This window comes from Protomyctophum parallelum (assembly GCF_964188405.1).
Source record: "Protomyctophum parallelum genome assembly, chromosome: 3".
In the NCBI taxonomy this organism is placed as follows: domain Eukaryota; kingdom Metazoa; phylum Chordata; class Actinopteri; order Myctophiformes; family Myctophidae; genus Protomyctophum; species Protomyctophum parallelum.
The window spans coordinates 43,252,768-43,266,666 of NC_139698.1; the positions used below are offsets into that span (position 1 = coordinate 43,252,768).

Genomic DNA, 13,899 nt, shown 5'->3' on the forward strand with positions numbered 1-13,899 from the left:
ACAATAACAGTAAGAGTGCAGTTTAGATAAATCCAGCTACTGTTGCTAACTAAATTAAGATCTGCTGTGCTGGTCAACGCATATAGTAGGCCTACGAGTGAAAAGTGACGTCGTGTTGGTCATGGAAGTACGTGAATGACTCAAGGTCAAGTGTCCTGCAAAAGACAGTCAATGCTGTACCACTGACATTTCTGTCTTTATCATGCAATACACACTCCACTATGATGAATGGGTTGTCTTGTTCCATACCTTTTCCAAGTAATAGATTATAGATCCACTGGCTAGAGTCATTTGTGACCCAATAAATCAGAAACAAATCTGTTGCTTGCAGTATAACCACAGTATCATACAGTATACTGTACTGCGGGGGTGGGGGGGGGGGGGTGTTACACTGCATTTTTATGATGTATACTGTAATTGTGAGATGAATTTCAATAGGTGTAGATGTAGAAAATGTTTTGCTGTGGTTTGAAAACACTCTATGACAGACAAATGAGTAGCATAATCCTGGATTTGAATGTTAGAAAGACATTTCCTTAAAGATACAATCCTGTACAACTTATTTTAATGAATCAAACTGTATGATAGAGTATGTTAATACAATATCTAGTCTAGCACCCTAACCCTAAAATAAATAAACAGCTGTAAAGCAGATGTAAAGTAATTCAGACGCTGTTACAATTCTCGGTCAAGAGAGAAATACAGAATTAAGCTTTAATGTGCAACTTGATTTGAAGGAGAGGAATACCGCATTATTCAGGAGGCGGTATGGTTAACTAAAATACATTTTATTATGTTTTATTATTGACTTACAGGTATTTTGTTTTATATTTATTTATTATGAACCCTTCATTTGCAGTTCATGCTTCCTATATTATTTTTTTACCCTGACGAAGGCAGCATAGAATGGGAAACATTTGTCTCTTTTAATTCATGTGTATTTTGTGTTTTTTTCATGTGTGTTTTATTATTGAAAACGGAAACAAAATCTGCACACTGCAAATTAGCTCTCAAAGTAGTTGACCTTGGTACGTTTAGGCGTTCACCCTTTCTTAACCCAATCCAAGCCAAGGAAGCACTATAATCCCCTGTGCCAGGACGTAATTTTGCGTCTTTATAATAAATAAATAAATAGAAACGCTGGCAACTGGTCTGCGTTTGTATTGTAGTGTACTGGCTGGATTGTTTAATCAGTTTCAATTATATTTCTTAGTCCTGCAGCTGATCAACATTTTTTGATGTGCTTGTTCTATTAATTTCATTTATAACTGTATTATTCACATATACATCCAGAATGCATACTGTTCTGGGTTTGTGTTAACAGGGGTGGTGTTCCACTATCGCGATGCTTCGAGTCGGTATGCCTTCACCTTTGAACATGCTAAAAAGGCCTGTGAGGATATTGGGGCTCAAATTGCGACCCCAGAGCAGCTTCTGGCAGCATACCAGAGTGGATATGAGCAATGTGATGCAGGGTGGCTCTCAGACCATTCAGTGAGGTAAGGTTGTCTAGTGAGCGGCTAAAGTACCATCCTCATGTGCCTGATAAGGAGGACTGAGAGAGCCACTCTGCCACTTGATAACCGAGTTTGAAATGTCTTTAGTTCAACATTGTAATGACAATACACAGATAAAGTAATTCCATTGCATGGTTAAGTGGGTGGATTGTCATTCACTCACACTGAGTTCATGTCAATTTGTTCTCATAGTACTCATACAGTAAGTGGATTTTGTGATAAGCTGAATAACATGGAGTATCATCTTGGTGTTTTAATGGTGTGCATCATCATTTCCACTATAGATATCCAATACAAATGCCAAGAGAAGGTTGCTTTGGAGACATGGATGGACTGCCAGGAGTGAGGAACTATGGGTTGTTGGAGCCCGATGAGCTGTACGATGTGTACTGTTATGTAGAGAATATTGATGGTAATGAACATCACAAATGTAACTTTTGCTCACACCCTGATTTTGACTATACGTCAGATTAGCCAGAATACTAAATAAATCAATGGAATAATTGTAATAACAAACAAATTAGCATAATCATTTAGTACATGCATTACTCAATCCTCAGATCATTGCAATGCAAAGTATCCCCATTTTCATTAGGGGAAGTGTTCCATGGATCCGTACCCCAGCGTTTCACCCTATGGGAAGCAAAGGATTATTGTCAGTCTGAGGGGGCTGAGCTTGCTACTACAGGTCAACTGTATGCTGCCTGGAATGACGGCCTGAACCACTGCAGTCCGGGGTGGTTGGCAGATGGAAGTGTGCGGTACCCTATCGTCACCCCAAGAGAGCGCTGTGGTGGGGGTGAGCCTGGGGTCAAAACTGTCTATCGCTACAGCAACCAGACAGGTTTCCCCGAAGCCCATTCTCTACATGACGTCTACTGTTTCCGGAGTAAGAGAACATTACTGCTGTTTATAACTGCAATAGTTGAATTGAATTTCTTATGCTGACTGACAATGTTCTAACTTCTGACAATTAGGTAGTATTAGCAGGTACTTTTATGTAGTCAAGAGACTCAAGACACAATATAGGCCATGGCCATTTCCACCTAACTACATTTAGCATTTTCTTCAAAATACACTGTTTGCTACTTCTACACAAATTATTACACATTATCGTAGTGCAATGAATAATTAAATATTTTCATATTCCATTAAGCTATGATTCCCTTCCAAAGTTTGTGAGACGGGCCTACCTTACCTACCCCACATTTGAATTACATTGCACACTTTTCTAGTTCTGTGATATATCCATATTATGCACAGATACCAGCCTCTTCCATTTCGCAGATCAGTTAAGGGTTAGGTGTCTTGCTCAAGGACACCTTGCTGGCCAGGCCTGGAATTGAACCTGGGGGAACTGGGGTCTGTGTCTCTCACACCATTCTGCTATGCCACATTATGAGGAGTCTCCAAACAACACAGAGCCAATACCAATTTCACTCCCATGAAGTGTTTTTATATTCCATACTGGCTTCAAAGGGCCTACTTCTTGCAAAAAAGCCATTATATCATGTAATCACATGTTGAGTGGCCTCTATAGAGCGGACCTTCAGAATTACTTCTGCCTATATAAGAGATCAGACATCAGACCTTGAATACTGACAAATAACTTTCTTCTTCTTTATGGATTATTCCAGGCAATAGTGGACCGTACACAGAATCCACCAAGGATTTCATGGCCACGGAACCAGAGGACATTGGCCAGAACATTGTTTCCCAGACTAATCCTTTGCAGGAGGTCATTCCCAGCCAGGTGACAACCAAGGACACCTGGGAGGAGAAGGACGGAGAAGAGAGTGGTGAGAGTGGTGAACCACCAGAGTCTCACATGGAAACAGCCGATATTAATACAACACCTGGAGCTGGCACAACTGAACTGTATGACATCTCCCCACAAGGAAGTGGGGAAGAGGATCACACTGTAGATGACCATCTGGAGCATACCACTGAAAGTTATGATGCTTCAGGAAGCCCAGAGGAGGCTATTACTGTTGTCGTGGAGGAGACACCAGTAGCAGCTACTGAAGAGGAACTAGACACCCACACAGACACTTTGATCCCATACCTTGATATCACTACACCACCAGACCACCTTCTAACAGAGGAGCATTCAGGGGAGCCGAGTGTGGATCCTAGCCCAGATGAAGACACAGACTTGCTGCATTCATCTGTCACTGCTACTGAAGACACAGGGGATCATATAAGCCCAGACCACGATGCCAGCTCTGGACTGATCCCTACGTCTGAATACAGTGAGTACATGAATTGCAATTATGTACTGCAATTATGTACAGTAAGAATTGAGAATAGAAATTCTAATCCACTTACTAGTGCTATATTGAGTAGTTTTACAGTTTGTCATATTTGATCACTCTATTGGTGATTTTATTGCTTTACACAGCGAAATCTTAAGAGCGCAAAAATACAGATAACCATAATGGTCCATTTTAGTTAGTTCAATTAACACTCAGGACTTTACTGTGCAGACTTGAGAAATAAAATCATCTATGATGATGATTTTTTTTTTTTTTTTACACTGGATATATTTACATTTGCAATACAACTTATTTCATTACAGGTTACTACCCCACTCAAGCATCAGGTGAAACAATAGAATCCTCCACCCTGGTTGAGCACATCAGTGAAATGGAACCAGATGTTGCCACTAACCCAACAGACATAGCAACAGAAGAAACCATCACAGTCACCTATGAGTCAGACCCCAGTGAACTTGTGACCTTGTTTCCTCTTGGAGTTGATGTAGAAGTGAGCTCCCAAGGTGAGCATGTCACTATTATCCCAGAAAGCGGCACGTCATCTGACACCTACCCTGTGGAAGTAGTCCTGGTGAAAGTAGAGAAGGAGGTATTAGGTGGAAGCCCTGAGCTGCTAAATGTCGAGGAGAGTGGATATAGTGAAAGTGAGGGGAGTGGGAAGGAACACAAAGAGCCAGACTCTGGAGATGAGCATGCTGAATCAGGTGAAGGGTCAGCTGAATCAAGTGAGAGCTCAGGGGTCAACAGCATAGATGGAAGTGAGACTGAGTCTGGCACTGATACACCCTCTACTGCAATAGAGATCACACTGCTCCCTGCCATGACCTTAACCCCTAGCTGGGGGCTAGAGCCTTCCCCCACTGTACCACAGGAATCTCGCTCAGATCTGGGTTACAGTGAAGAACCACCCATTCCAGCTGTTACTGAAGAACCACCCATTACTGAAGAACCAGGTGTTACTGAAGAACTACCCATTACTGAAGATCCACCCATCACCGAAGAATCACCTGCTAGTGAAGAATCATACATTACTGAAGAATCACCTGTTACTGAAGAATCACCTGTTACTGAAGAACTACCCATTACTGAAGAATCACCTGTTATTGAAGAATCACCTGTTACTGAAGAATCACCTGTTAGTGAAGAATCATACATTACTGAAGAATCACCTGTTACTGAAGAACTACCCATTACTGAAGAATCACCTGTTAGTGAAGAAGCACTCATTACTGAAGAATCACCTGTTACTGAAGAATCACCTGTTATTGAAGAACTACCCATTACTGAAGAATCACCTGTTATTGAAGAATCACCTGTTACTGAAGAATCACCTGTTATTGAAGAACTACCCATTACTGAAGAATCACCTGTTAGTGAAGAAGCACTCATTACTGAAGAATCACCACTACCCGTTACTGAAGAAGAAGAGGTCACTGCAGAGAGCCCCACCACACCAGCACCAACAGAACAACCAGTGGATCACACTGAGGACTTTGAAGAGCAGAGGTCAGCAGCAGCCACTGCTGCTACGCTGCCTGCTAACAGATCATCTGTTGTGAGACAGGGGGGTGTTTCAGGTAATACATTAATGCATCATACATATTGTTACATTTGTGCACATGTGGCAGTAAATATTACTTCACTATTTTGGTGAGGATTTTGGTTTTCCTTCCATACTGCCTAATTAACATTTGTTGACTCAGCAGAGCAGAGGGATTAGCTACCTGGGATTAATCCTGGGAGACTAACACGCAGCATGATCTCAACATGATTTCTTGTGATACACATCATATGCTTGATCAGCTGGATATTTATGACTCAGTCAGTGCATATTGTTATTGTACAGTAACAGCTTCTCTTTTTATCTCTACACCTTAGTGAGGACACAGGACACATTATACTCAGTACTAATATTCACCATGTCTATTAGCTTTGAACAATTATTGACTGAATTAATTATTAATTCAGTCAGACAACTCACGAATAGATTTAACCAATATTTATTAGAGAATGAGAATACAAGTGTGCATACAATATTATACTTGGTGTTCGGCTCTGCTGCATTTTCTCCCTGCTCGGCGCGATTAAACACCATCATCATAAAACATGTATTAGAGCAGGGAGATACAATAAAACCCCCATGGGGAGCATAAATAACAGAGCCCACCGGTGGTGGTGGTGGGAGCAAACATCACATAACCAGGAACCATATGCAGAGGAAGGCAGGAAGAGCATGCAGACTGGTGAGTTTAAGTAGCCCGCCCAATTGGTCAGCTGACTGCCACATGATGATGATGATGTGTGGGACTTGCACACGCTTATACACCCACATAGTAATGCAGCATGTTAACCCCTTGAGTATAGTATGCGCCTTTGAGCATGGCATGAACCCCCTCGAGTATGTCTGCCTGAACTAACTCTGCAGGCTACGCATTATAATCAATATAGCTATCAAGTCAGGTATTGCTTTATTGATCTGAAACGTCTTCTAGAGATTGATAGTTGTCAATGCTGTAGTAGTTTGTATAGGAAAATTGGTAGGCTACTAAAATTAGGTCATGGCTCCCTCCAGTGGCAAATAGCTGTAGTAACAAGCAAAGGGAACAGCATTTGAAGGCTGTTATTCCATTGTGTTTATCATTCAGTTATAACTAACTTATCAATGATATAGTTTGAGAAGCTGAGATAAATTCAAGCAGCAACAAACATTGTGGAACATATCTATCCTTTGGAATACATTTACTAACTGCCCAGACATAATATGTATAAAGTAACATTATTATGCTCATAATGCTTTAGATTCCTGTTCTGTAAGCCCTTGCTTGAATGGAGGCACTTGTGTGGATGAGGGTTTAACAAGATGCCTTTGCCTGGCCAGCTATGGAGGAGACTTTTGCCAAATAGGTGCAGTATTGTCATTATTATATCTTGTTAATTTTCTGTTAGACACAAATATATACTTTTCCCATAGTGGCTTGTTGCAACTAATTACAATTTGAAAAATCTTTCTTTAACCTAAATCTTAATAAAAAAATTCCCTGATTTGACTGAAGTGGATATAACACGTCTTAACAACTGACTGGACTTACTTTCTCTTTCCCCTGTAATGTTCTTTCTCACGCTCACCTTTTCTCTGTCTTCCGTATTCATAGGCTTAGACACCTAAGAATGCATAGAACCTACATAGCACCCCCGTAACAACCCCAAGAAATCTTTGAACATGTTCAGACATTTTCATTGAATAAAATGTATTGTTCCATTTTGTGACATTAGCTGGTCCTATTATTAATAGGACCCCCCCCCCCCCCATTAGCTGGTCCTATTATAAATAGGCAATATTAACAACTATCCAACCTAATAACTAGAATAGTTTTGGGATTGCTTGTGATTATGAGGCATGGGGTTATGTGGCTGTTTATAATTCAGATTACATACACGTTTGAATTCTTTCAAACTTGATTCTGGGAAAAAGTGACAGATGTCACAAACTTTAACTTTGTTTACATACTATATTTATAACATGTGTATACTGATGTCAGCGCACAGCATTATTTTGTACATGCCCATATTCATGAACAATCGCTGATTCTCGCCTGCGCAATTGTCGTTTTGGTCTAGTAGAAGCTAGGTGTAGCCTACGAATATTTTCACGGTCTTCACGCGTGACATGCAGCAGTCAAGTTCCCGCTTAGCAATCCCAACTAAAATGTGCACACGCCGGTACTGTCTTCTGTATTCCTCTCTTTCTTCCTACCTACCTCAGAGCTGGAGGCATGTGAGCCAGGCTGGGAGAAGTTCCAGAGCTTCTGTTACCGTCACTTTACCAAGCGACAGAGCTGGGAGGTAGCTGAGCAGCACTGTCGCATGTGTGGAGGTCATCTGGTGTCTGTCAATGGCCCTGAGGAGCAGGACTTCATCAATGGTACAATGATTGACAAAAAGTGTTTCACATTAATTATTCAAAAAGTCATTACCTGGTGACTTTGTGTGTGTGTGTGTGTGTGTGTGTGTGTGTGTGTGTGTGTGTGCGTGCGTGCGTGCGTGCGTGCGTGCGTGCGTGCGTGCGTGCGTGCGTGCGTGCGTGAGTGAGTGTACACGCACGCACGCGCACACACACACACACACACACACACACACACACACACACACACACACACACACACACACACACACACACACTCATGAATGTATATATGTATGTATACCTATCTGAGGATCTCATGCTGCTCAGTGGAATGTTACTTGATAAAGGTCCTGCAGTAGCTACCGGCAGGTCCATGTCACCCTTACAAACACATTTCCTACTTGATCCTGTATAATAAGTTAACCCAAGTCATCTGTGAGACATTTCGTCAGGGATTGTGTTAGTTTTCTTTGTAGCACAACACTAAAAGGTGTGTGGTCTATAGCAGACACAACAATTATGTTTCATGTCTCGTTTCTCACTGAACAAGGCAATGAGATAATTATCTTGCATTCCTTTGGTGCTTTGAATGGTGCTTTGGCATTACTGCGGGTGGCTGTTATGGTTTGTATTGTAAAGCTTCCATGCATAGTATGTGCAAAAGTGTATAGTTATTTTCACTGTATACCACAATCTTTAGAGAACTTCACAGGCATATGCTGTAGATAGCTAAAGTACTTGGGTAATGATTGATTGATGGCACAATATTTCGCATTTATAAAAGATAAAACATATATTTATGTTCTATATATTACAGTCTTACCACACACTTGTTTCTTCATTCTCTCCCTTCATCTTTCTATTTCTAGACAACTACAAAGAATACCAGTGGATTGGGTTAAATGACAGAACCATAGAGGGAGATTTCCGTTGGTCCGACGGGAACCCTCTGGTAAGTGTGTCTGACTCACAAATACTTCCACTTGGAGCCTAGCATCCCTCTCAATGTGTCACAACGCACAGTGCTATGTGCTTTCAGCAAATAGATTTGGTGTAGAGGTGGGGAAAAAGGACCAGACCAAATATATAGCCCTGGGGGACCCGGTCAACTAAGTATATAGTTTAATTGGTTAATTATCTTAATTATACTGCAAGCTCAGTGCATGAGTTTCTCTTCTCTCCTCTCATCTTCTCTTCTCTTCTCCATAGCTGTATGAAAAGTGGTATAGGGGACAACCTGACAGCTACTTCCTGTCTGGTGAAGACTGTGCTGTGATGGTGTGGCATGATGGAGGACGCTGGAGTGATGTGCCATGTAACTATCATCTGTCCTACACCTGCAAGAAGGGCACATGTGAGTGAGAATTTCTGTGATGTTGGTATTTCAAATATAAGAATCAAAGCTTTACTGCATTACTTGAATTTGACCAAGCCTTTTAGTTCGTTTTAAGTCAAGCGTCTACATTGACATATAGATCTTGTGTCTTGCTAAATGCTCACCTCTGTGTTTTACATTCTCGCTTTGTTTTCTACTAGCTTCCTGTGGTGAACCCCCAGAGGTTCTAAATGCTCAGGTATTTGGTAGGAAGCGGCCACGTTATGAGACCAACACACAGGTGCGTTACTATTGTGTGGAGGGCTTCCTGCAGAGACAGAACCCTGTTATCAAGTGCCTTCCAAATGGCCAGTGGGAGGAGCCTCTTATTTCCTGTACACCAAGTAAGAGAAATTACATTTTTACTGGTGGAGATGGATTACTTGTGTAAATTAACACAACAGATGTAATTTAATTTGCTAGTTAAAACAACTGAAATGGCCTGTTACCTATAGTTCATTCAATTTCAATAGCACAGACATTGTTTGTTGAAAAGAATGAACAAAGAAGTGAATGAGGGGCGGCAGTGGCAGTGGCTCAGGGGTAGAGCGGCCACTTGAGAACCGGAAGCTTCTCAGTTCGATCCCGGGCTCCCCTAATTGCTCCCGATGAGCAGGTTGGTGCCTTGCATGGTTTTCTCTGCCATCGGTGTGTGTGTGTGTGTGTGTGTGTGTGTGTGTGTGTGTGTGTGTGTGTGTGTGTGTGTGTGTGTGTGTGTGTGTGCGCGTGTGTGCAAGCGTGTGCGTGTGCGTGTGTGAATGTAATGTGCAATCGTAAAGCACCTTGCATAAAGGCGCTTCATTTTAATGAATGGGCTTTCAATTAGTGGAACCAAAAATGGCTGCATACTGCTGTGCCCTATAGATAGAGCATAGCAGTTGTGGCCATTTTGCTTACTGGATTTCTGAAGATATTTATATTAATTGTTTTAAGCCTGGAACAAAGCCAGGCTCAAAAGGTTTCATGGCCCTGGGACATATGCCCTGTCACCAAATGTGAAGGCAAATACAGGCAAACGGTATGGAGTAACAAAATGTTGTTTGATGGTCATTGTCACATGACTTGTGTCTAATTTGGTGGTGGGGAAATCATGTTTTCAACAACCAGTGACATTTGTAGCATTTGTGACACATTGTGTAAGTAAATACAATTTGGGGCAGATTGGAGCTTCATTCGTTCATGATGTGTGGCATGTTTTGCCAAACAGGCCCCACAAACATCAGAACAGGAGCCAATCATAACCAATCAGAATGGAATATGAAATATTCTGACTGATACAGCTTAATTACATGATAGAGAAAATGTATGTAACGAAAAAGAAAACTTTGAAAAAGAAAAGTTCAAAATGTGAAGCGGCCTGTTATTAGCCTGGCTCCAGCCGTTTAATCGCTAGCCACGCCCATTAAAAAATATGTTCTGGGCGATTCAGTGAAACGAAATGAAAATTCAGGCTGTGTGTCAGGATAGCCTGAGTGTCAGGATAGCCTGTTATAGCACCACCATGAGTAGGATAGCCTACTCACAAAAACATTCTGTAGACAGACAGAGGCAAAAACTAATTCGCTGACCAAGGCCCTTGGTCAGGGAAGGCCGTTGGTCAAGACCCAGGTAAGTGTTACACTTACAGATGTGTTGTCCTTCTATACCTTTCCTCAGCTTTAGTCCATTCAGTGGATCGAGGGCAGGCGACAGCACCTCCATACCAGAACAAACGGGTGGATATTGGAGAAACAGCCACAGAGAAAGCCCCTCCAGAATTCTGGGACATTCATTTGAATTTTTAAAATCACACTATGACCCTTCCCCCTCCCCCCCAGCCTCGTCCCTGCATTAAGGTGGACCCATTAAAGCCTCGTCCCTGCATTAAGGTGGACCCATTAAAGCAATATTGTCCTACAGAAGAGTTGAGGAATCTTGCAGTCAGGGAAAACATGGACATTTTCTTTTCCAGGCATTGGAAAGGTTGGGGGAAATACATAATGTGGATTTCATACATTTACAAATGTTTTGAATGATATGTTGATAACAAAAGAGTACAGTATAAATCAAATATTGGTGCTGGTAGATCTAGGGAATCATGGGAGAACAGATCATGGGAATTATAATTCTGAAAACAAATCAGAAAACAGTCCCAAGTCGGTGCAAAACTTGAAACAGTTGGGAATCAACTATGCCAAGTGAATTATCATGGAATATTCAAGCAAGTGGTATTTGAATACTGTAATAAATCACCAGCATTTTCAGTAGCCACAATTATACTGTAACATCGCATTGATTTGATGTTACTTTCATTGCATGATCACACTTAAAGAATGTGTTTATAATGATACATTACAGCCTAGAATAGATCAATCTTGCACAATAATCAATGTGGAGTGAGCTGAATGGGTCACATATTGTTGACAAGCATAGTTATGAAACAGTATTTTCTTAAGTGATAATGTCGGGTTTATGCATTTGACTGCTAATTCCGTATAGATTATGATGGATTATATTTATGATACCTAGAAATGAGTTCTTGATAGATGTTTTGAGTTAAGTGCAATTTAGCCTCGGTACCAGGCTTTCATTTTTGTTGGTGCAAAAATTGAAAGCCTGGGGGAACGCATTGGCCGCTCTGGTCTAAAAGTGGAGTCAACCCTTCCGGGTGGGCGTCGCTCCAAATTATGTGACGTAGCGCTGCACTAGGGGGGAGAGGAGGGGCCGGGGGTGACGGACAGATCGATGAGATCCAATCAGGGCGCGCGCAAATCTGAGCCGCGACCCGCCCCTCTAGACCAGAAACCTAACACGTTAGCTCAGGCTAAGTGCAACTTAATGCTCAGCCTCAGCTGGTCTGAAATTCACTGAAGTCACTTTCCTTCTCTCATTTGTTTCCATGAGTTTATAAGGAGAAACATTTGTCTGAATCTGACATATATTTCATTTGTCAAATACATTTCAATTCAAAATGTTGAGCCAGATTTACGTATGTAAATGTCACTATATGACGATGTCACATGCCCAAAATAGCTGATCTACATGCTCACAATGTGATGAGGTTGTAGATTGGCCGATTTAAGCATGCAAACACTAGCGTTCAGCAAAGTATAAATAAGACTTTGCAATACTCTGCCTGCCCTCTGGTGCTTTTATTCAGGTGTCTTGCAGACTTTAGTTTAAACCATGGTCAGTTGCTACTGTATGTACTGCTCTGTGTTTGTACTGCACTGTGTTCAACAGAATCTCAAATTGTTTTCTTACACTACAACCCTACACTTCTCAGTACCCAGTACTGAGAAGAAAAGTTTTGATAATGTGAACAAATATAATAATATCTGATCAAATACATAATTTTGAATAAAGGCAGAAAAGCCCCCCATCAAAAAAAAATCAAAAATGATATATATATATATATAATATTAAAAATACATCATTTTGTAGTTCTGAATTATGTCCTAGGATGGAACATGACCGTAACCATGAAGTTAGTGCTAATTGTCAGAGGATGAATGCACATCCTAATGTAACAAATACAAAATAACTAAAAGCAGCAGTAATATGGTACAAATAAGATATAAAAAATATAAAATGTATCCAATGAAGAGATGACAAATAAAATGTAATTTTGTAATGTAGTCTGCATCTTTATTGCCATAATTTGTTGTTTACACACGCACACGCACGCACACACACAAACAAACGTTAAAAATGGTTGGTGTCAGGTTGCACACAAAGGTTATTTGCTTAAGTTGTGATTGTACAAAGATGATGAAACCAGACTTGTACCCCACATACGTACTAGCATAGCAAGCCCACTTAACAAGTTCCATCAAATCAGTATTAAGTATCATCATTCACAAAGGACAAGGAGCCATTTGTGGAGAAATGTAAAGTCATGGACAAGTTTGTGGAGATCTGCGGATCTGACCTGTGTCCATTTGATGTCATGCAGTGTAAGAGGCCTGCTCAATTCATCTGATTATTTAGCCTAGATATTCCTGATAATTGTGCATCTGCATATAAAGTTGGTGGTTTGCTGGTCAAGTCGGGTTCAGATGGTTGAATAACGCATATTTTTGTGATTGGCTCTTAATGGGTCAGCTGGTCAGGTGGTAGGGGTATTAAAAAACCTTAAAGGATGATTTCACCCATTTTCATCCTCTCTTCATATAATTGGTCCTCACTAAGGCAACACTATTAATTCTAACCTAACGATGAGGGAGCAGGTGCACGTTGTGTGGTAGCTTATCTCATGACACTTCAAGAACATATGGCTCAGGCTGTTCTGGGGATTCACTGTGTGGCCTTTAACCAGATATGCCTTAAACTGCCATGTATTAATTAATTAATTCTCACTTAACCGGCAGCATTTGTCAGTTAAACCCTTATTTTGAAGGTTCCGGAAGCCGAAAACCGGATGTGAATGTAGGAAAATCACACTTGTGTGAAGTGAGCGGCGCTCTTATTATCACATTCCGTGCTCAGCCAATCAGCTGAGCATATTCCGTGCTCATACAGACACACAAAGCTGTGCATAGGAGCGGCTAGCGCAGCTCAAACATATTTCAAAAAATACAAGTTGCTCAGGAGGCTAGAGTGAGCAACCTCACAGACTCCATATTTGGACCAAAGGTTTGACACAAAACTATATATGGGCAGTGGTCCACTTAGAGCTCCATGTCTGGAATCAACTGACTTGTTTGAGTCTGGCGCCACGCTGACACCGTTAGAGTGGGTGACAATATTATCACACGAAAAGATCAAATTACCTACCTAGGTTCCATCCTGGAGGCCAATCTTTCCGGTGATAAAATGGCCACCAACGTAATCAAAAAAGTCAATCAA

The 13,899-nt window shown here is 41.2% G+C and overlaps 1 protein-coding gene across 1 annotated transcript in view; it reads left to right on the plus strand.

Moving 5' to 3' along the window:
• bcan (brevican) overlaps window positions 1-10,856 on the plus strand; it is a gene marked incomplete at its 3' end in the record, with an annotated part of 32,861 nt that extends 22,005 nt beyond the window's left edge. The window contains exons 4-15 of the mRNA XM_083762164.1: window positions 1,325-1,499; window positions 1,802-1,929; window positions 2,113-2,406; window positions 3,155-3,769; window positions 4,096-4,655; window positions 4,711-5,348; window positions 6,609-6,697; window positions 7,557-7,715; window positions 8,567-8,649; window positions 8,907-9,051; window positions 9,234-9,416; window positions 10,729-10,856. Coding sequence (XP_083618290.1) covers window positions 1,325-1,499; window positions 1,802-1,929; window positions 2,113-2,406; window positions 3,155-3,769; window positions 4,096-4,655; window positions 4,711-5,348; window positions 6,609-6,697; window positions 7,557-7,715; window positions 8,567-8,649; window positions 8,907-9,051; window positions 9,234-9,416; window positions 10,729-10,856 — 3,197 coding nt within the window. The remainder of the gene's footprint in view (window positions 1-1,324; window positions 1,500-1,801; window positions 1,930-2,112; window positions 2,407-3,154; window positions 3,770-4,095; window positions 4,656-4,710; window positions 5,349-6,608; window positions 6,698-7,556; window positions 7,716-8,566; window positions 8,650-8,906; window positions 9,052-9,233; window positions 9,417-10,728) is intronic.
• Window positions 10,857-13,899: the final 3,043 nt, after the last annotated feature.